The 21,647-nt window shown below is 42.1% G+C and overlaps 1 protein-coding gene across 1 annotated transcript in view; it reads left to right on the forward strand.

The window, feature by feature from the left end:
• Positions 1 to 21,647, forward strand: part of PGBD5 (piggyBac transposable element derived 5) — a 622,550-nt gene that overhangs the window by 576,039 nt on the left and 24,864 nt on the right. The window contains exon 5 of the mRNA XM_069235011.1: positions 3,721 to 3,918. Coding sequence (XP_069091112.1) covers positions 3,721 to 3,918 — 198 coding nt within the window. The remainder of the gene's footprint in view (positions 1 to 3,720; positions 3,919 to 21,647) is intronic.

Raw genomic sequence — 21,647 nt, forward strand, 5'->3', positions numbered from 1 at the left:
TGAATGGGCAAAGATGAGGGCCCCCTGCTAGTCACTCCTGCACCGGTAGTTGGTTCCTCTCGGGCCTCGGGGCTGCGGGTGCAGTGTTTCTTCCAGGCGTCAGGTTCTTTGTTAACGGGCAGTCGCGGTCAGGGGGTTCCTCTGGATTCTCTCTGCAGGCGGCGTCGCGGGGTGCAGGGAGGTCGTCTCAGAGTGGACACGTCGTTGGAGTCGCCTGGCGGTCCTCTCTGCGGTGTTGGTTTCTCTGGACACGGGCCGGGGACGTCTACTGCAGAGTGGTGGGGACTGAGATGGGAGTCCCTTTAAGGATGGTTTCTTTTTTGTTGCTTTGGACAGAGCCGCTGTCCACAGGAGTTTCTTGGTCCATTGGATTTACAGGGCAGTCCTCTGAGTCAGCAGAGGTCGCTGGGCCCGCTGGATGCGTCGCTGTTGCAGGTTCTTTGAATCTGGAGACAGGCCGGTAGAGATAGGGCGAAAGCAGTTGTTGTCTCCTTCTCTGCAGGGTTTTCAGGTCAGCAGTCCTTCTTCTTGTTAGGTCGTCAGGAATCTAATTTCAGGGTTGCCCCTAAATACTACATTTAGGGGTGTGTTAGGGCTGGAGGGCAGTAGCCAATGGCTACTGTCCCAGAGGGTGGCTACACCCTCCTTGTGCCTCCTCTCTTTGGAGAGGGGGCACATACCTATTCCTATTGGGCTAAATCCTCCAAAACAAGATGGAGGATTTTCCAAGGAGGAGGTCACTTCAGCTCTGGTCACCTTAGGGGTGGACCTGGCTGAGGGTATGACTCCTCCTTGTTTTTCTCATTATCTCCTGTGCTTGCCGCCAAAAGTGGGGGCTGTGTCCGGGGGGGCGGGCATCTGCACTAGCTGGAGTGCCCTGGGGCATTGTAACACGAAGCCTGAGCCTTTGGGGCTCCCTGCTAGGTGTTACAGTTCCTGCAGGAGGAGGTGTGAAGCACCTCCACCCAGTGCAGGCTTTGTTTCTGGCCCCAGTGAGCACAAAGGCTCTCACCCCAGGGGGTCAGCCACTCGTCCCTCAGTGGCAGCCTGGCACAGACCAGTCAGTCCTACACTGAAGGATTGGGTAAAATACAGGGGGCATCTCTAAGATGCCCTCTGTGTGCATTTTTTAATAAATCCAACCCTAGCACCAGTGTGGGTTTATTATTCTGAGAATTTTTATACCAAACTTTTCAGTCTAGCCATTATGGAACTGTGGAGTTCGTTCTGACAAACTCCCAGACCATTTACTTCATATGGCCACACTGTACTTACAATGTCTAAGAATGAACTTAGACACTGCATGGGGCATATTGCTCATGCAGCTATGCCCTCACCTGTGGTATAGTGCACCCTGCCTTAGGGCTTTAAGGCCTGCTAGAGGGGTGACTTACCTATAACACAGGCAGTATTTTGTCCACACCAACACACACAATCTGCAATGACAGTGTGCATGTGTTAGGTGAGGGGTCCCTTAGGGTGGCACAACACATGCTGCAGCCCTTAGGGACCTTCCCTGGTCACAGGGCCCTTGGTATCACTGGTACCTTTTACAAGGGACTTATCTGTGTGCCAGGGGTGTGCCAATTGTGGAAACAATGGTACATTTTTAGTGAAAGAACACTGGTGCTGGAGCCTGGTTAGCAGGGTCCCAGCTCACTTCTTAGTCAAGTCAGCATCAATATCAGGCAAAAAGTGGGGGAAGGTACTGCAACAAGGAGCCATTTTCCTACAGTCAGATAAGAAGAAACATATAGATCAGACAGCAAACATATTTGCGTACATTACACAGTGCAAGGTAAAGGCCAACAGGTCACTAAAAAAGTTCATAGTGAGAGAATAAAAACCAATGAAGTAGACAATGCTTCGTATCAGTATGCGTAGAGAAGAGCAAGTGGTTCTAGGGCAGAAATGTGTTCATCAGAAGCATTTTGACTTCTTTAAATTATGCAGTTGTGGGGTTCAGTGTGATTTCAGGGAGAAGGGAGTTCCAGATTCTCTAGGCAACTGCCGAAAAAACTTGGTTGTAGGTTTTCTTTTTGTGGAAATTCTGAGGTTAACAAAGTTATCTATGATCTTGGAGTAGCTTTAGATAAGACATTCTGATGTCAACGAAGTTATCTATGATCTGAGAGTAGTTATTAGATAAGAAGTTAGGGACATAGAGCTTGTTTAGTCTTTCACGTTTGGGGACCAGGAGAGACGTTACCACTTCATTGGTGATGTTTCTGTATTGCCTAACTGGACTTTTGTTCGTCATTTCTGTGGTAGGTCTGTTTGGAGGCTTGATTGGATCATGAAGATAAAAGGAAAGTGGTTGAACCAGTCGACTTCTTTAGGTTTGGAGTGGATTATGCCCTTGAAAGAGGATAGAATTATAACAAGTGTTCTGCCCCTGATGTTGGTTGGATCTGACAGGACTTGTGATAAATTGAACAGTGTTGCTGTGTCAAGCATGTCTCAGTCGATAATAGAATTCTTATTTCCCCAGCCAATGTTGAAGTCCCCTAAAGAGATGTTGTTTGTGGGAAGTGTTTGTTTGTGGCCTGTGTATTCCTTTATATAGCCTATGAAATGTGTGTGTGCTTTGGAGAGTCTGTAGATTAGTTGCAGAAACAAGTCCCTCGCTGGATCAATTCAGATTGCAAGATTCAAGCATTCAAAAGTTGAGAAAACCAGGCACGGGAAGATTTTACAGAGAATTGAGTATCTAAAAATGATAGCCATACCACCTCCCTTTTGATTTAATCATTTTTTTCTGTGGTTATTGTAGCCATCTGGAACGAGAGAGTCTAAGATGTTTTGAGAATTTAAGATTTTTTGGGTGCGTATGACGATCAGATGACAGATTAGCAGCTATTGAGGTCTGGCCTACCAAACATTGCAAGATGTCTGGTTGCTAAAGACCTTTTGTGGTCTTACCTAGAACTTAGGTGGGTTTTCAACCCACTTGCTTACCATTGGTTGGCTTTATTGTCACTCTCGTTTGCTTGCTGTTCCCTGGCACATAGCATATTTACTGTCCTTTTAATTGGTGGCTTGTGTCCTTCATTGCTCACCTTTAGGGAACCACGTTGTTTTCATGCTGCAGATCATCACCAAAAGGCACTGGTTAAGTTAATAAGTCCGAAGGCGAGACCTATTGGCTTTGCCAATGCTTGTTTACTCAGCTGTGTACAAGGACAGAACCTCGGCAGTGTGTGCCAGGAACAGAGAAGCAGCTTTCTGTTCCACAGTGTGCTGGCTCCATCCTTAACTTTGCTGAGAGTATAAAGTTAGACCATATACAACGAAGCTTTTTTTTTTTAAACAAAAAACTGAAAAAAACCTATGGCTTATGGAAAGGTGCCAGTACACCACAGGTGCACCAGTACACCACAGGTGCACCAGTACACCACAGGTAAAGTAAAGCTAGCACCCTAACGATTCTTTATGGCATATCTTACAGGTATTTCCCTCACATTAAGCGTTCTGCTTGCCTCTCAGAGTGCTAATCGTCATCTTGATGGGTCAGCACTCGGGCAGTCACTGCTGACATCTGTATGTATCCTTCAGATCCTGTATGATACATTGAGGACCATAACATTGGTTATAAAAGCAAAACATACCCATAAAACCTATAACACAATGTGACGCTCTATATAAAAAAAGGATGTTGATTTTATTGTTGTATATACTCCAATAGCCTATAATACTATAAAATGTGTCTTCCCATCGCAGGGATTTACTGCTGCGGATTGCTGAGCTCCAGGAAGAGTGACTGCACCGGTCTACCTCTGTCCATGCTGAATAACCCGGATGTCCCCCAGTCACGCGGGCAATACGCAATCAAGATGAAAGGGGATATGTCTCTGATCTGCTGGTACAATAAGGGTCATTTCCGCTTTTTGACTAATGCCTTCTCGCCAACTAAGAAAGGTACGTGCGCTGAAGTAATTTCCAATTCCTGACGAAATATGAACCTGTAGTACGTTTTTTAGCTCCAGCAGAGCAACACACGGTACACGGGTAAGGATATTAATTACCAAACCGATAACTTGATTAATATTCTCACCGTACAAGTGCAGTTTCTAAAGAAACGGAACGAATCAGGTCCACAGAAGGGAGGATGTGGAAGGTCATTGGAAAGTGGTGGTGCTTGTGTTGTAAAAAAGGTATAAAGGATAAAAAAGAAACGTTGTGTGCTTTTCTGAAATAAAGGTTAAACGGTATCTGTCTCTTGGGGGACTGTGCCTCCTCGTACGATAAGGACTGGGAGAGGATGGCAAACAAGGATGTAGTATCTTCACTTATCAGCCGAGCTTCAGATTAGAGGTTTGACTACTGCTACGTTATTTGAGGCTAAACCTGTGCATTGGGAGCACTAGTCATTGCCAGGCGCTTATTAGAAACATCCTCCTCGGCAGAATCCCGGATCAAGTCGTTAAAAATAAAGCGGATTATTTACATTCACAATTGATATTGGGTGTTCAGGGGTAATTGATACGCATAATGTGGTGAACACACGTTTGGCAGTTTGTTTCCCACTTTAGAAGAGCAATTATATTTACTTCTGGAAAAATGCCTGGATGACGTGCTGCTGCATGGTGTGAAAGGAAAAGTGAGAAAGTAGGAGTTTCTTCACACATAAGAAACATGTTTTTGTACTGACTGAAAAAATGTACATATTGTGTAATTGGTTGTCTGCCATGTACGTGGTTCAGAGGGGCTATATTTATTGCTAACATGGTTTCTGAAGTCCATGTATTTCAGTTCAGCTGGTTGAAATTGTCATAAATTCTAAGGCCTTGGCCCCTGAAGGATTAGGAGCATGTCAGCTTTTTGAAAGTGTGCCTCGGTATGAGTCGTGCAGACGTTGAGAATAGGTTTCCATTGGGACGTAGCGTAGAGCGGTTGCACTTAAGTAGTTGAGCCATCTCCAGTATTCTTTGTGGAGTGCACAGAAGAACTTGAACTTGATCCTTGCTTCCATTGGGAGTCATTGGAGGGATTTTAGGGATGATTTGGTGTGTTGTGTTTGTGAAGGTTCAAGCACAGACTAGCTGCCTGATTTTGGAGTCCTTGAAGCCTGTTGATGAGCTACCAAGGGAGCCCAGTTTAGGTGACAAGACAGCAGTTGAGGCAGCACAGAACAAGAGCGGTTATGAAAACCCTTCCATGGTTGATATAGAGGAGTGGAAGGATTCCCTGCAGGGTGGGCACGTTTACCCTTTTTGCTACTACATTGATTTGGGCCTTGAACGAGGGGCCAAGGCTGAAGATATTTCCAGATTTCTAACTAATGATGAGATGGATGGACCTCTTTCTAAAGCCACAGGTATGGAGTAGGGTTTTGCCACTCATCGGGTCAGTACTTCTGTTTTAACTCTCTTCAAGCACAAGAAGATCCATTTCATTTAATGGAACTCTAGATGAAGGCAAACAGTGGTAATGGGCTGGGTCTCTGAGCAGCATCGAATCAATTAACCAAGTTCTCAGGCTTATATAAACAAAGTTAATAATGGTGGTATTCATCTATCCCAGATATGCACTACATTTACGTTGAGATTTTGACAGGCATCAGAAACTGCCACTGCCTTTGTGCTGATACTGACTAATGCCCATCCCCACCCTACCCTGCAACATTATCAGAAGCAGAGCTGGTCTGACCTTAAGAACAAGGCAGTTCATTGGGTGGGAAATAAAGTCAGCCTCACTAATGAACTATTTCATGACATTATAATGGCCTGCAGAGTACATTTGGGTGGTGGAAAAGGGAAAGGACGTGCAAGACAATGTGTTGATTTGAATTTTAGATCCCCAGACTAGTAGAGACTATCTTGTTGAGGCATAGATCATTTGTTTCCCCCCAGTCACAGGTTATAGAAGCATTATTAGGTTTCTTTTACAGACCATCTTATGCTCAGCGTATTTAAAGACGTAGGGTGCCTGCCCCAACTGCTCATTGTCAAGCAACCCTGTCACTTGCAACTCAAACGATAATCATAACTGAGTGTTTTGACTGTCCTAAATGGCTCTTTCATCCACTTCGAGATGTTCCCCCTTATCCTTTGAGGTAGTCATAGCATCCGGGGCAGGTCCAATCAGTGTATGTCCTAATGTACTTCTCCCGTGCACATTGGTTACTTTGAGGCTTCCCTAAGGGCCTTTTGTTAGCCTTCTAATTAAATGGATACATTTATGGAGGCCAGTAGTATCTTAACCCCTAACAAAGAATCCGGTGTACGAGAACATGCTGCTTTTAATTTGTCCTTTGTTTACTGGAATGTGGCTGTTCTAAAAAGCAAACATGGACTATATACAGCCGCCATATATTCATTTATACCACCTTTCACCTGCCTGCCGTTTGGCAGAGCTATAGTGGCCTATTAATACATTTCTCCACCACAGTTCCTGTGATGGTCACTAAATATCTATGGAGAAATTTAGCAAAGGGTTGCATCACTTTTGCGCCACAGAACAGGGTGCAAAGGCAACACAATCCTTAATTTTGATTTATCAAGCAACGCACGGCCACCTTACGTGGCCCTGAGTGCCTTGACAAGTCCAGAGTAACGCAACGCAGTGCAGATCGCTGTGTGTGTTACTCCGCCCCAGGGAGGCATTCCATGGGTGATGCGTGGGTGTTCCCACACAACACCCATGGGTTTTGACGCCTTCCCAGATTTACCATAAGTGGTAGACCTGGGAATGCGACAAAACTACTACATTTCCCCAGCTGAGGCGTAACCAAGAGAAATATATTTATTTCTCCTCGTTAGTTTTTCTTTTCATTTGTGCTGCATTCAGATGCTCACATAGAAAGAGGAAAATGCCTCAGGAGATTGTTTTTGTGGAGGAAGGCGCTCCTTCCTCCACAAAAATAATCCTGCTTACTACACAGGCACCCTTGCACCATGGTGCAGAGGTGTCTGCCTTGCCTCTGAGCAGCACATTGTGCGGCAGCGCAGGAAAACGTCAGGAATGCAACAGTGTTAAGTACGGCACATTCCTGCCCTTCCACTGTTACGCAGCGCAGCAAGGTGACTTGCTGCGCTGCGTGACTTTTTACTAATTCTGCCCCTCAGTTAATTTTTTCTGCCCATTATGCCGACTGGCATGTAGAGCAGCAACTAAGGACCTTCACTATCATTTGTCTTTTTCTGTATGATGCCTCAGCTGTGGTTCAGGATCTTCATTCTGTTTCCACAGTTCGCTTCCAGTTGTTGTTTGGCCTGCCCCTCTTCTGTTTGCCCTAAGCGGTCTTGTGAAGAGCTGTTCTTGTGATGCAAGTATGGTTCTCTTCTGATAGTGTGTCCTAATCATCCCCTTCTTTTTCTCATGGTGTCCATGCTCTCTTGCTTGCATCTGGTGAGCAGTTCCTGGATGGAGATAGTTTGTGACCATAATATGCACAAGATTCTTCTCAGGTTACTGGTGTGGAAATCTGACATTTTGGCTACGTCGCTTTACATCATTCACCAGCATTCTGATCCACACAAGAGTGCAAACAGAACGCAGCCCTGGTAAAGCCTTAGCTTTGTGTTGGTGTTGTAAAGCGAGGACCTCCACATATTGTTTAGCATCATGAAGGCATTCCTGGCCTTGTTCAGTCTGCTCATGATGTCACTACCTGCCCCTCCATCATATCTGATTGTAAAATATTGTGTAGGTGCACTTTTGTTTACCAAATCATGTTTTGATTTCCAGTAGGTATTCCTCTGGTTTTTGTTTATCACTACAATAACATCTTTAATTCACATGAAAATGAAGTCACTAAAATGTTATATAGAGATAAAAAAGATCTTGGAATCAATTGTAACAAAGATGTTATTTTGGGAGGGAATTTCATGCACATCTATGTGCACTCTCAGCCCAGGAAGTCTGAGGGGATCACTGATTTTGATGATAATGGTCAGTCTCCCTTTGTACATGATATTTATGGAGATTTGATCAATTATTAATCTGTCAAAAGCAACTTTAGTTTCACCAATGAGGTGAGTGTTCCTTTGGCCCTATTCACCCTCACATATATTGGCAGAGGAGATGGGAGCACAATAGATTTTATTTTAGGAACAAATAGTTCTAGACTGCTTATATATATAATAATTTCAAGACTCATTCTAACATCTTTAGTGAATCATAAGCCCCAGAGTTTCGAACCCATAATTCTCAAATGGGGAAATCCAATAAAGCCTATTGAGCTGGGGAATAATATAAAGGCAATCAGATCTAATGGTCTGAGAATTAAGTGGAGAAAAGATGACCCAGAGGGGTTTTAAACTCGATAATCAAGGCTAATAAATCCCATTGTCAAACTTGTCTAAATGGACGTACAGGAGACGCGGCGATAGGAACAGATAGATATATTAAGGGAAAACTCATGATGCAATCGACTGGAAGGGGTACTCATTCCGAGGGTTGGTACAACCATAACAGTTCAGAAGTTCATGCTACCGTAAAGGTAACCCACAATTAGCCAATTATATCCAAGGTACTTATTGGAGAATGAAGGAGGAAGTATAAACGAGCTCTCAGAAATAGGCAGAAAGCCATCAAGTCAGAGACATGAGAGTCCTTAAAGGCTGCCAGTAATGAAAAGGCAATGCAGCCTCTTGGTAAGGTTATCACCTTGTTTTAGAGAATTAGATGCCCCGGTGCTAGATATGGCGACTCAGCCAATTAAATGGTGTCTCATTTCAGCAGCATACATCCTGTCCCAGGAAGAATTGTGCAAGGATCTTCTATGTCTGCAGTTAATGTCAATGCTCTGCCTCAGTCTAAGGACTCAGTTCATCTCCAGTTCTCTGTTACTGAGATAATTACCACCATTACAAAAAGCCTAAATGGCAAAGCCCCTGGGCCCAATAATATTCTGTCTCATATTTTTTTAAGGCCTAAATTGATTTATGGGGACCACACTCACTCCTCACTAACGTTTTGAACTCTTTGTGAAACAGGTAAATTGCCCACTTGGTCAAAATCTTTAATTACCCCCATCTTTTTAAAAAAGGAAACTGTGCTGACCATAGCTGTTATCGACTCATTTCCCTTTTAGATGCTCTGATTAAGTTTATGGTAACAATACTGCTCTCGAGGTTGGAAACCAGGGCAAAAGAAGAAAATTTCCTGACAGCCACCCAATTCGGGTTTGGCAGAGATATTGGCATGATTGAACAATGTCTAAATTTAAATTTGTCAAGTAACTTATACAATGTCTAAGAGGAATGCAATCTGCATAGAGATCATGGATTTGTCAAGTGTCTTTGACTCTGTACCCTATGATAAACTCTGGCACTTGATGGTGGGCATGGGGATGGACCTGACAGTCATTAACATCAGAAGAGAAATATATTCACGGACAACTGCCAAGGTTACATGTGACTACAATGGAGAGTGCTCCAAAGAGTTTAGTATTGCCTGTGGGTTCAGACAGGGGCGTGTCCTTGTGCCCTTCTTCTTCACCCTCTCAATAAATGTTAGCAATGGGGTCTCTGGTTAGCAGTCAGTTTACATTCTCTGTCTGAGTAGAGACCCTCACTGTTTTCAGGGTAAGGGAGATAGATACACACCTAGGATAACCCCTGCTGACCCCCTTGGTAGCTTGGCACAAGCAGTCTCAGAGGCAATGTGTAAAGTATTTGTACAGTCACACACAGTAACACAGTGAAAACACCACACATGTACTCAACTCCAGTTTAGCCAATAGTTATCTGAGTAAATGACAAAAATCCAACATACACAAGTAAAGTTACAATTTTTTAGAGATTAAACTTCAATATAGCGCTTAGAAACACAAATGCTTTGATTTGGTGATATCACTGCGTCGTGGTGGAGTTGTTCCCAACAATCAGATGCCAGTGGCGCCGGTCACGGAGTCGGATGGACACCCAGATACAGTACCTTGTGAAAAAGAGAAAGTAAACCGGTGCAAGGAGTCGGGGATCAAGGCGTCGATGGATCCGGTGTCACGTCGGTTCTGGTGCTGTGGGGCAAAGGAGTGAAGGCATCGGTGTGAGACGTCTGGTCCTTGCTGCAGAGCTGTGGAGGTGAGGCGGTGTTGGTGAGAAGAGTCAGAGCCTTGCAGTTCCGGCAGGGTCGATATCCAGCGGTGATGACGTGGTGCGGCAACCTCACGGGGTTACAGTCATACCACAAGGCTGCAGGTGCCGCGGCGGAATCAGGTGTGACAGACATCAGTGACAGGACATTTTGGAACTCACGGAGTCGTGGACTTCAACGAGGCTAAGGTGGCATTGGGCGTCCGGGGTCAAGGTATTCGCTCGCCAGAGGGGACCATGGCTTCAGTTGCAGGTTGTGTCGCAAGATCTGGCAGTGGTGTCAGTCCAGGCATCGTCCAAAGTCGGGGCACTTCGTTATCTTACTTTTTCACCAGCTTTCACTCCCAAGGGCCCAGAAACTAGATTAGGCACCACCTGGCGAGTTAGAGTCCACAGCAAGTGAACCCAGAGGCTGGTAGGAGAAGTCTTTGCTGTCCCTGAGACTTCTTAATAGGAGGCAAGCTGAGTCCAAGCCCTTGGAGAAACTTCACAAGCAGGATACACGGCCAAAGCAAAGTCTTTTCCCTCTCTAAGGCAGAAGCAGCAACTGCAGGCCAACCCAGCAACGGGCTAGTATTCCTCCTCCAGCTCTTCTCCTTAGAAGAGGTTCCTCTTGATCCAGAAGTGGTCTAAAGGTCTGGGGTTTTGGGTCCACTGCTTATACTCCTTTCTGCATTTGAACTTCAAAGGTAAGTCTCTGTTGTTTACAAGACCCTGCCTTGCCCAGGCCTGGCCCCAGACACACACCAGGGGGTGTGAGACTGCATTGTGTGAGGACAGGCACAGCCATTTCATGTGTAAGTGTCAAATCCTCCCTCCCCACTCTAGCCCAGGAGACTCATCAGGATATACAGGCTACACCCCAGTTTCCTTTGTGTCACTGTCTAGAAGGGTTTCACAACAGCCCAACGGTCAGTCTGACCCAGATGTGGAATACATATACAGGCACAGGCACAGAATGGTCAAACAAGAAAATGCCCACATTCTAGAAGTGGCATTTTCAAACAGACAATCTAAAAACCAACTTTACCAAAATATGTATTTTTAAATTGTGAGTTCAGAAACCCCAAACTCCATATCTCTATCTGCTCCCAGTGGGAAACTGCATTTAAAGGATATTAAAAGGCAGTCCCCATGTTAACCTATGAGAGAGATAGGTCTTGCAAAAGTGAAAGCCGAATTTGGCATTATTTCACTGTCAGGACATGTAAAACACATCAGTACATGTCCTACCTTTAACATACACTGCACCTTGCCCATGGGGCTACCTAGGGCCTAACTCAGTCTACCTCAGGAGTGCTTTATATGTACAAAAAGGGAAGGTTTGGGCCTGGCAAGTGGGCACACTTGCCGTGTTGAAATGGCAGTATAAAACTGCACAAACAGACACTGCAGTGGAAGGTCTGAGCCATGTTTACAGGGCTACTCATGTGGGTGGCACAATCAGTGCTGCAGGCCCACTAGTAGCATCTGATTTATAGGCCCTGGGTACCTCTAGTGCACTTTACTAGGGGCTTACCACTAAATCAAATTATCCAATCAGGAAAAAGCCAATTACACCTACAGTTACACAGAGAGCAGTTGCACTTTAGCACTGATCAGCAGTGGTAAAGTGCCCAGCAAAAACGAAGATCAGCACACAGTCAAAACATAGGAAGCAGAGGCAAAAAAAAGATAGGGGAGACTACGCCAATTAGGCCAGGTCTAACAATTAACAACTCTCAGAGTTGTAGGCTCAGGGAACCCAAATAAAATGCACACCTCAGAACTTTACTTCTACAGAACGCCCATTGGTTGCTGAATCTGAGACTGTGAATTTCATGAGGCAAGGGCCTGCTCAATAATTGAGTTCCAAATTTTAAAAGAATGAGGTACAGAATTATAAAATCATTGCCTTGACGGCTATGATCAAATAGAGCATTACAGAGGAGTACACAATCAGAAATATTCAAAGTCCCAAGTGAGAAGCAAAATCAAAAGAGAAACAGACATCATTCCTAGTACAATCTAAGTCACCAGGAAAGTCTTCTGGCTCACCCCCAGAATCGAGGGTTTATATACTCTATTTTCACATATTAAATCACTAAAACCTCTGAATCATGGTGGTGTGATTGAAAGTGTAACATTCTCAGCAAATCAGAGCACAGATTTACTAAACGTCATATCGTCTTAGCACTTAAGCTGTATCTCACTACATGAATATTGATTCTGCCCACTCTTTGCTAATATCTGCTGGAGATAGGAGGACAAAATTAGTTCAATGAACAACAGTAAACTATTATGAATGACTAGTGTATTGTGAATTTGCTGAAGGTCCTTGAGAAAGATGCTGTTTTGTGACCCAGCTAGAAATATTTCATCCAAAACAATGTCAATGGAAATAAAATAAAAAATCTGTTTGACTATGTGCTGCAGAAATAACAAACAGTAAAATGTGCAGGGGGAGAAATCAGTTTTGGAAAAGGTGGCAACTAGACCCACATTGAGGCTTATTAACACGAGCTAAGAAAACACACTTCTACATGTCATAGGAATTGTGTTTCAAAAACACTAGCACTATATCAGTGTATATATGTGTACTCAAGAGTAAAAACACTTTTTGTGCATTGTTAGTGATGCACAGAAACATAAATGTACAAAAACTCTAACAAAGGGTGTTGGTGGATTATGGCCAGAACATGCCCCAAATTGGTCATTGTCCTGTACCCGCCCTACGACACGTGGATAGTGTGATCTTAATGGCTTGTTCCTCAAAAGCACTCCAAAATGTGTTAAATACTTTGTTGAGTTTATGGGCACCCTAGACCTCAAAGTGAACCTGAATAAGACTTTGATTATGATTTTGATCTCTGGGCAATATCCATCAACCCCCTGTCATTTTGCTTTGAGTGATGTACAGCTCAAACAAACTGATGCCTTTTCCTATTTAAGAGGTGCATTCAACTCAGGTGGCACTAGGAGACACCAAATCAATATTAGGAACAATCAATTTACAGAAGCAGAACTGTTCTTCTTCTCGGCTACTGGGGGATGAAACATTTGATGGAACTGGGTACAATATACCTGGCAAGTGTATTTCGTTGGTCACCTATCCAAATAAAGGTGCATATTTACAAGAAAGTGGTGCATCATAGATGATACGCAACTTTTCTTGCAACCCCCCCCCACCGGCACCTATTGATACCATGGTTGCGTCATATTTACAATACGGCACACTATGGCGGTCATTAGCACAATAGTGTCAATATTTTTTACGCTATTTTGCTGCTTTGATACACTAGCATAGAAAATGTTGTTGCTAGTACAGCAAAGCACAGGGAGGCCCATTGAATATAAGTACATCACTTTAACGCCTGCTCTGAGCTGGCATTAAAAATGATGGAAAAAATTATGCAGTGAAATGTAAATTTCACTGCACCGTTTCTTCGGGCCTCCCTGTACTGGAACACCCGCCTTGCATACATTTTGCCTGGGACAGGCATAATGTGGGGCAAGGGTTTACAAAGCGGCTCAATGCAAGCATTGGGCCACTTTGTAAATATGACGAAACAGAAAAGTCACCTTAGGGCCGCCTTAGCGTGAAAAAAAAATGATGCTTTGGCACCACTTAGGTGGCACAATGGGCTTGTAAATATACCTCTTAAAGTTAATATTGTACAGTGCATTGTGACATCCGCTCAACAGAAGGACTTGTCGACAGTGTTTGCTAAGTGTCCCTTTGAAGGAATCTTGACTTAGTGCACAGTGCACTTTGTATTTTTTGTTCCTTTTATGATGTTTCTAGGTTCATTTTCATCAAAGCACTCTTCGGGAAATGTCAGTTTAGATACTTCAGACCCCCATTAATCTTTTTGCAACACAGAATTTGGGGAGGTCTATTTAGCAGTCTCTTTATTTATTTGGAATACCATACGTCTTCGTAAGAGCTCTGGTGATGGCAGACCCTTTGTACAAATTCTAGACAGTGGTAGTGTGTCTGTGTTTTTAATGTAAACTTTTTAAGACTGCTTGTTATTTTTTTTTATATATTTGGTCACATGACTCATTCTATATTACTCAAGTGTGTGAGAAAAATGTTAATTTGTACTTTTATGGTTTTTAATTTAAAACCGAATAAAATTTATGATGATGATGACAGCTATCAGAACCTCCAAAGTAAACATAGACAGAGAACGACTTTAAATTGTATAGTCAAACAATATACTTATTTAACGAGTTGAGATTCAATAATTCAAAATATTCTTCTTGAGTTTAGTGGCTTCAATCAGTTTACAACAGTTACACTACATTTACCTGAATCACATTTTTATTGGACTACGGAATACCAACGTATTCTGATTTGAGGCTTAAAAATAGGTGAGAATTGCTGGAGCCTGTACAACTGATTTTGGAAATGAATGGTGTAGTGGTAATATATAAAAAAGGACGCAGTGAAGAATACAGTAAGAAAACTATCATAGAATATTTAATTTCCACAGTTGTGCAGAAAAACATTTTTAACTAGATGTAATATGTATTATACTATGTTGGCATTAAGGAAGCACTTAAATAAAAATGTCACAAAACAAATGGCTAATGTATATGAACAAGGACAATCTAACTGCATAATGTGCCACAAGACTGTGCTGTGGTCAGAATGAAAAGAGTGCTGGCAATTGGGAATATATGCATAATGTCAGTGCTTATGAAACACTACTAACATAGACTTTAGGGGTCATAAATAGGAAAGTCAACGCAATTAATTTTACACAGCAAATCTATTTGTTTTTCCCCTAAACGGATTCCTACCAAATGTGTGTGTACAATACTCATACAGTAGCAATTAGATGTTGCTGTAATCTAATTTGCTTTCAAAGTTAAAATTCAAGACATTGATTAGTGCTTACTAAATTGAGGCTGGTCATTTACTTTAAGATCTCTGTTGTGCTCAGTCGTATTTGCCAAGTTTTCTTCTGGGCTGGACATCTCTGGCTCCCTCTTACTTTTCCTATTGGTAATAGTCACAGAAGATCCAAGGTAATATTTTTTAGCACGTTACACCTCCCAGGAAACAATTAGGCCCAGATTTATACTCTTTTAGCGCCAAATTTGTGTCATTTTCTGACACAAATGAGGCCCAACCCTAACTCCATATCTATATTTTGGCGCTAGACCTGTCTAGCGCCACATTTTTATGTGTTAACTTTATTTTTGGCTTGCGTGAAATTACTTTGCGTCAATGAGATGCAAGGTAGGTGTTCCCATGCAAATAATGACGATATGGCCTTAGCACCATATTTATCCCCCATGCTAAAATGACGCACGGGGGAAAGGGGGCCTTAAATAATGGTGCTAAGCTTGCTTAGCACCATTATTTAATGCCTGGATCAGGGCAGGTGTCAGGGGACCTGTGGGCCTAATTCCATGGTCAAAGACCATGGAATGGACCCACAGGTGCCCTTCCCTAACCCCAGGGATCCCCCCCCCCACACCAGAGGGACACCAGAGGATGGGGTGGGCCCTATCCCAGGTAAGTAAGGGAAGTACAGGTAGGTATTTCCAATTTTTTTAAAACATGCCATAGGGGGGCATAACGTGGGCCCCTCTACATGGCACTGGGCCCAGTGGCCATGCCCAGGGGACATATGTGCCCTGGGCAAGGGCATTGGGGTGGTGGGCTTGACTCCTGTCTTTGCTAAGACAGGATTCATGTCATGGGGGTTGTACATCAAAAAATGACGCTAGTCTGGTTAGAGGCATTTTTATGCCTCTACCCAGACTTGCGTCATCCTTTGACACACAATCTCCTGTTCCCCCTACGCCTCCCCCAACCGGCTAGTGTCCTTTTTTATGACGCTAGCTGAGTCTTACAGCTGACTACCATCATTCCATAAATATGATGCCCAGCTGGCGTCTTGGCATGGTGCTAGCCGGCGGTAAACCTTTTAAGCAAAACTGCGTTAGCGCAGTTTTGCGTGATAAAGTTTAAATCTGCCCCTTAGTGCTTCCAGATGGAGGCCAGTCTAATCTAAAATGTTACAAATATTCAACAAAATGACTTGGCACTTAAAAATGTTGAAAAGAGAAACGGTAGTTTCAAGCCGTGGTACAGTAAAGTGTAATCTGGATGTTTTGAATTGTTTAATTCTATATTCAAATATGAAAAGCTGTTTGAATCTAAAGAATGCAACGTCTTCAAAATAAATATTCCAACTATACCTGTCTGTCGAATGTTTCTGATTTCATTTGGTGGTGATGCTTTGTTTGGAGAGTTTTAAATGTCTCTTATACATGGTTTATCGCCCTGCTTGGTAAGTACCACCTGTAAATCTGCTCCTGAAGTTGATTAGACAATTGTGAACATAAGTCCATCCCAGAAGTAGGTGATTATTTCATATTGTGTGCTGGACTATTTTAAAATGAATAAAACTCCTAGTTAATGCATCAAACTCCTACCTCGCCCAAGCACACCCATCAATATGCTTTCTGTCCTAAATAGGGCAACTTTAACGGCGTATTTCTTGTCTGGCAGAGTAATTCTAACAAATAATTATAGCCTTTTTGAAGGTTTGAAGGTTTACTGTATTCAGACTAATTTAAAATGTCACTGTTGGCGGATTCATTTGTATATTTTCATATCTTTTTTTAACCCTACTGACACCTATAGAATCAGACATTTTGATAACTTAAAATCCAAATGTGCTGGAACTCTCTAGGACATATGTTCTTAAAGGCCAACATTTATAGAAATCTGAATATTAGTATGAAACATAATAGCTTTATGCCATATACAGTAATAGTTATTATTCATGATTATGTGGAGACCTGTGCCGCATTACTCAGAATTCATTAATTCTAGCTATGGTAGAAGTTAAATATTTGATATCAGTTAACTTGCTCCATGCAGGGCAGATATAAGATTATTTATGTGATAGATTATCTGTCTGTGGATTCTCTCCACAAGAGTTCTCCACAATCCTGCTTTAGGCATGAGGCATCATTTATAACTTGTTAGAGAGCAAAATGTGGTATTTCCTCCTCTCTTCCTAGTTTTAGTTAATGATAAATCTCCAAAGGGCTACACTTATTCCACATTCAAATCATGCAGTGCACAACAGTGATTCCCCATGTGTTGATTTCCAAATGAAAACCACCATTGGGCGTCCATTGCCTCCATTTTAATGGTCACTTGGAAGTACTGTATGTTAGTTTATTAAGTACGTTTAACAATAAGTATTTCAGAATAACTGCATTCACTCACTGCTAGTCTTTTTTGTACTTCAACTTTGCTACATCTCACAAATTTATCACTACACAATAAAGTCACACTGGGCGAATGCACGATTTACGCACCACCATGTTACAGCATCTAGGCTCTAGAGCTCCCTTTTGTCACTCATGTGTCCCATTCTGCTGCAAGAAATAAAACATCTGATTCTGTATTTTTATTTATAAATAACGTTGAGTTTAATGCACATCAAGTGAATATCAATTCTGTTTTGATACAGTTCTCCAGTCAAAAGTGACTTTGGTTGTCATTGGCACACAGTTGGCAACTAACTCTGTGGTCTTAACCAAGCAGCACCAAGGAACACATGTAAATGTTGAATAAGAAGAAAAAAGAGATAAGGCTTGGGGCACATCACGTAATCCTGAAGATGATTCCACTGTTTCAATCATTTCTTTCTGGCTGCAGTTGGGAATAAGGGAGTGGATCCAATCTGTTTCAGATATTCTTGCTTATTAAGGAGGATTCCCCGGTCCACTGTGTCGTTAGCTGCAAAGATGTTAAGGAGAATTTAGATTGATTTTATCTCTGAAAAAAGAGGGGAGGAGCGCCTCCCTAATATGTGTCACAGGGCAGTCCATCACCTGGCTGTTCTGAAACCTAATTGTTAATCTTGGTGGAGGGGGTTCCGTTCATCATAATCTTTGAATTAGCTAGCAACGTTCCTTGCCATCGTTTTACTGAGGTATGGTAGTTTAGAGACTGGACAGTAAATAGCCAAGGTATTCAAGTCTGCAGATGCTTTTTTCAAAAAGGTAATAATTATAGAGTGTTTTAGAGGGTTGAGAAGTACTCTTTTTTAGAAGGGAACTATTTATGATGTTGATAAAGACCTCAGTAAGTGTCAGAAGGAGGTGTTAGAGGTACGCACATGGGCACAGTTCCTAAAGTAGGCCTGATGCATTCATCTTACTGGCTAATATCAGTGTTTTCAATTTCCACTGGTTTGAAGTTCAAGAAGATAGACTGAACTAGAGGCAGGGAGGACAGGTATATGAAGAGGAAGTGTTAGGCTGTTGGTGATGGTGTTGTGTATGATAATGATTTTGGCCTATAAGAACTCAGTAGACCTTTGCAGTGTTATTTGGTTGGACAGAGATTGTCCTTTTGGCTTTGGGGTTGGAAAGCACTTAATAGAGATGGGAGACCATTCGGGTTTGGTGTCAAGTGTCACCTCTACGTTAAGAGAAGTGTGCCCTTTTGTTTCTGTTAAGAGCTTTAAGTAACCTCTCTTTTTTATTTTAAAAATAGGACTTATCTTGGGTAGTCACCGTATTCCATTTACACTCCAGGCTGAAGCTGGCCCAGTCCGGTTCACCTAGGTTTTCATTGAACCATTTTTTGTTGACTTGATTTCCTGCGTAGGTTTTCTCGTTTTGGTCTCAAGGTGTTTGCAGGTGGGGTTCACCGGTACTGATTTTGGGGGCCAGCATTTATTTATCCTCTACAGACTTTGTCTCGGAGCATGAGAGAAAAAAAAACACACAAAGGGAAAGAAAAAGGGAGAGAAATAAGAAAAAACTGTGACAAAGAGAGAAAGCACAAACATGCATGAGTGAGATAAAGAGGCATGGAGTGTCTAGTGATGAATTAAAAGAGGCATGAGGTGAAATCAAGGCTGTGCTGCCTTAGCATTCGGCATGCCAACATACAATAGCACTGGCCACGGCTTCTGAGCCAAATATTGGGCACTAGTGTTCATTCTTTTACAAATTAAGCACTGGTACTGTAACATCATCTATTCCAGCCCCTCCACCCCCCACAAAAAAAATAATCGCCAAACTCTAAAGACTTTGGATTAGAGCAGCCAGATTTTGCCCTAACCTTTGAAGTGTGTGCCCACCAAATCCGACCTTATGGCAGGCTAGCTGTCTCCTGATTCCAGACTCTAAATCAATGTCCTGCGCAATGCCTACAGTGTATACTGTTGCAAAGGCCCATCATACCTATGATAACTGCCACCACACTACGTCCCAACCAAAGCCATTTGCTCTATGTCGGCCCATCACCCAAAGATCATTCAAGAGGCTGAAACACAAAGGAATCCCCTAGAACCTGGCATGCCCTCAGTCCAACTCTTAAGATACTACTGAAATACATATGGTTCAGCAAACCTTTGAAAACCAAACTAGTCAGACTTGCCATTATCTGAACTCAGCACAAAAGGAGTGTTTAATTTCCTCTCCATGGGTCTCCTAACTCCCTTCTATAACGTGGACTCCCTGCTATAATGCTTCTGTTTTGTAAACCACTGTCAGTCACTCTAAGGTTACATGAAAGAGACTCATGGTGCTTTAAAGTACACAATGAAGCCACATAATAAAACCAAACCAGAAACCAACGTTATGACATTCATCAAAACTCCATGCATGGGGAAAGAGATGCAGGATCTTTGATTAGATAAAGAATGAGCTTCTTCGGATTTAAGCTAATAAACTAAGATCTTTTTTTCTCATTTAAACATATTTTTATATTTAAATGATAAAAAAAAAGGTTGCAACTCCGTACCATGCCAGATACTAATTCAAGAAACCAAGGGACATATGTGCTAAATATTTTAATGTTGCCAAAAGCACAAACTGAAATGTACAACCGCTAAAACATTTAGAACAATGTACTAAAGTCATTTTGGGAGTCTATAAATTTGTACCTATTCCTAAAATGTCTTTGTGTCTATTTACTTAATCATTATTAGAAAATGGCATATTGTAGGTGTCCCTTCCAAGTAACATTTCAGTGTGGGATGTATCAAAATATTGCGGCCGAAATCCAGTTGCAAAACATTGAACAATTACAGACTTCAGAATTGGGATAGTCAGGTATTCTCAGTAGGAAAGGCACATGCTTTGGACCTTAGTGAATGTAAATAAAAAAAGTTTGTTGGGGGGTTGTCAGTGGTCAAGTTGGTCTCTACCAGTTCTCAAACAAACTTTTAAAAAAGGAAGCTTTTATTTTTTGAAGCAGCATTGTTTACTCAGAAGGTGATTACAGACTTGGTGGCCTGGTCTGCTGACCACCACCCCTGTTACATAAATCGTTGGAGTAGATTGCAGTTTGCGACCCATCTCATTAACATTCATGGGGAACATTGGATTGGATCCCACCTCGATTCAGAATTTGACAAACCTACCTATTAGTAAATTGGTCAGGTCGTAAAATTATCTTCTGGTCGTAAATTGGATGCAAAAGACAGCCTTCATGAACTTCCATAACAAAACTCTATTGCGCTGAAAATTAACTTGCCTCCTGTGTTAAAATCATTTTGTGCAGGAGACTGCTGCTTATAACCTGTGCACTAAGGGGGAAATAAGGGTGTAATTGAAAAGAAACGGTACAAACACCCATAGATTTTCATGCAAATCGGTGTGACCTGGCTTTGCATGCATACCTAATGCTGTCGGAAACCAGGTACAAATAAGGGGCAAATAAATTATTGTATGATATTTGTAATGCATAAGATATGTATCTCTTGCACAATTACACATCTTACATAGCTTAACCTTGGGAGACTTGCCTTGTGTGGAAATATGCAATGTGGGTTTACTACAAGGAGAAACCTTGTACAAGGTACCGTTGAAACACATTTGTGCAATAGTACGTGACCAGAGTGGGATATTGAGTTTTAACTAGAACATCTTAAATTAGCATTTCAAGATTGGTCAAGACATCTCCCAGTAGCATATGGAAAACAAACTTAATTGCTTTGTCATATTTAAATGTAAGTCAGATGGAAACAAATAACCATTTATAATACACAAGAGCCTGAAATCCCTATATATAAAAAACGGTCCCTTATTTAATTATTGCAGGCCACTTCTCTAGGAACCGGCAAAAAAGAAGTGATATAGCTGCTCAACTGTAATAACTTGTTACTTGTTACAGTTGAGTTCTGAATTCATAATGCCTGCTGCCAGAGCCAGCAGCCAAATTGAAAGGTAGGACATGGAGCATAACTTAGGCAAAAAAACATGCTTTTCCTTCTCCTGCGCTGTTTTGTGAGGTGAACAGTGACCAGCAGAAAGAAGATGTTTATGCTAACATTTATATTTTGCACGCTTTAGGTTATTAAAGGAAATAGAGACTCTTGCTGTATGTTTCTACGTATTTTGAGCTAGAACGTCTTTTAGAACCCTGACTTGTATTAAACTCATTCTCATATCTTTTTGCAGCAAATATCTAACTGCTATTTGGTATGTTAAATTTTGCACCTTAAGTGTTAACTGAAACTTTGAGTTCCTTGACTTTATAAAGGTATGTTCAGAAGGGGGTACTTAACTCCAAATACATACACACTAGTTAGATGTAAAAATAGCCTAGCATAGAATATAGTGACACTGTGA

Source organism: Pleurodeles waltl, chromosome 5 (assembly GCF_031143425.1).
Source record: "Pleurodeles waltl isolate 20211129_DDA chromosome 5, aPleWal1.hap1.20221129, whole genome shotgun sequence".
Lineage (NCBI taxonomy): Eukaryota > Metazoa > Chordata > Amphibia > Caudata > Salamandridae > Pleurodeles > Pleurodeles waltl.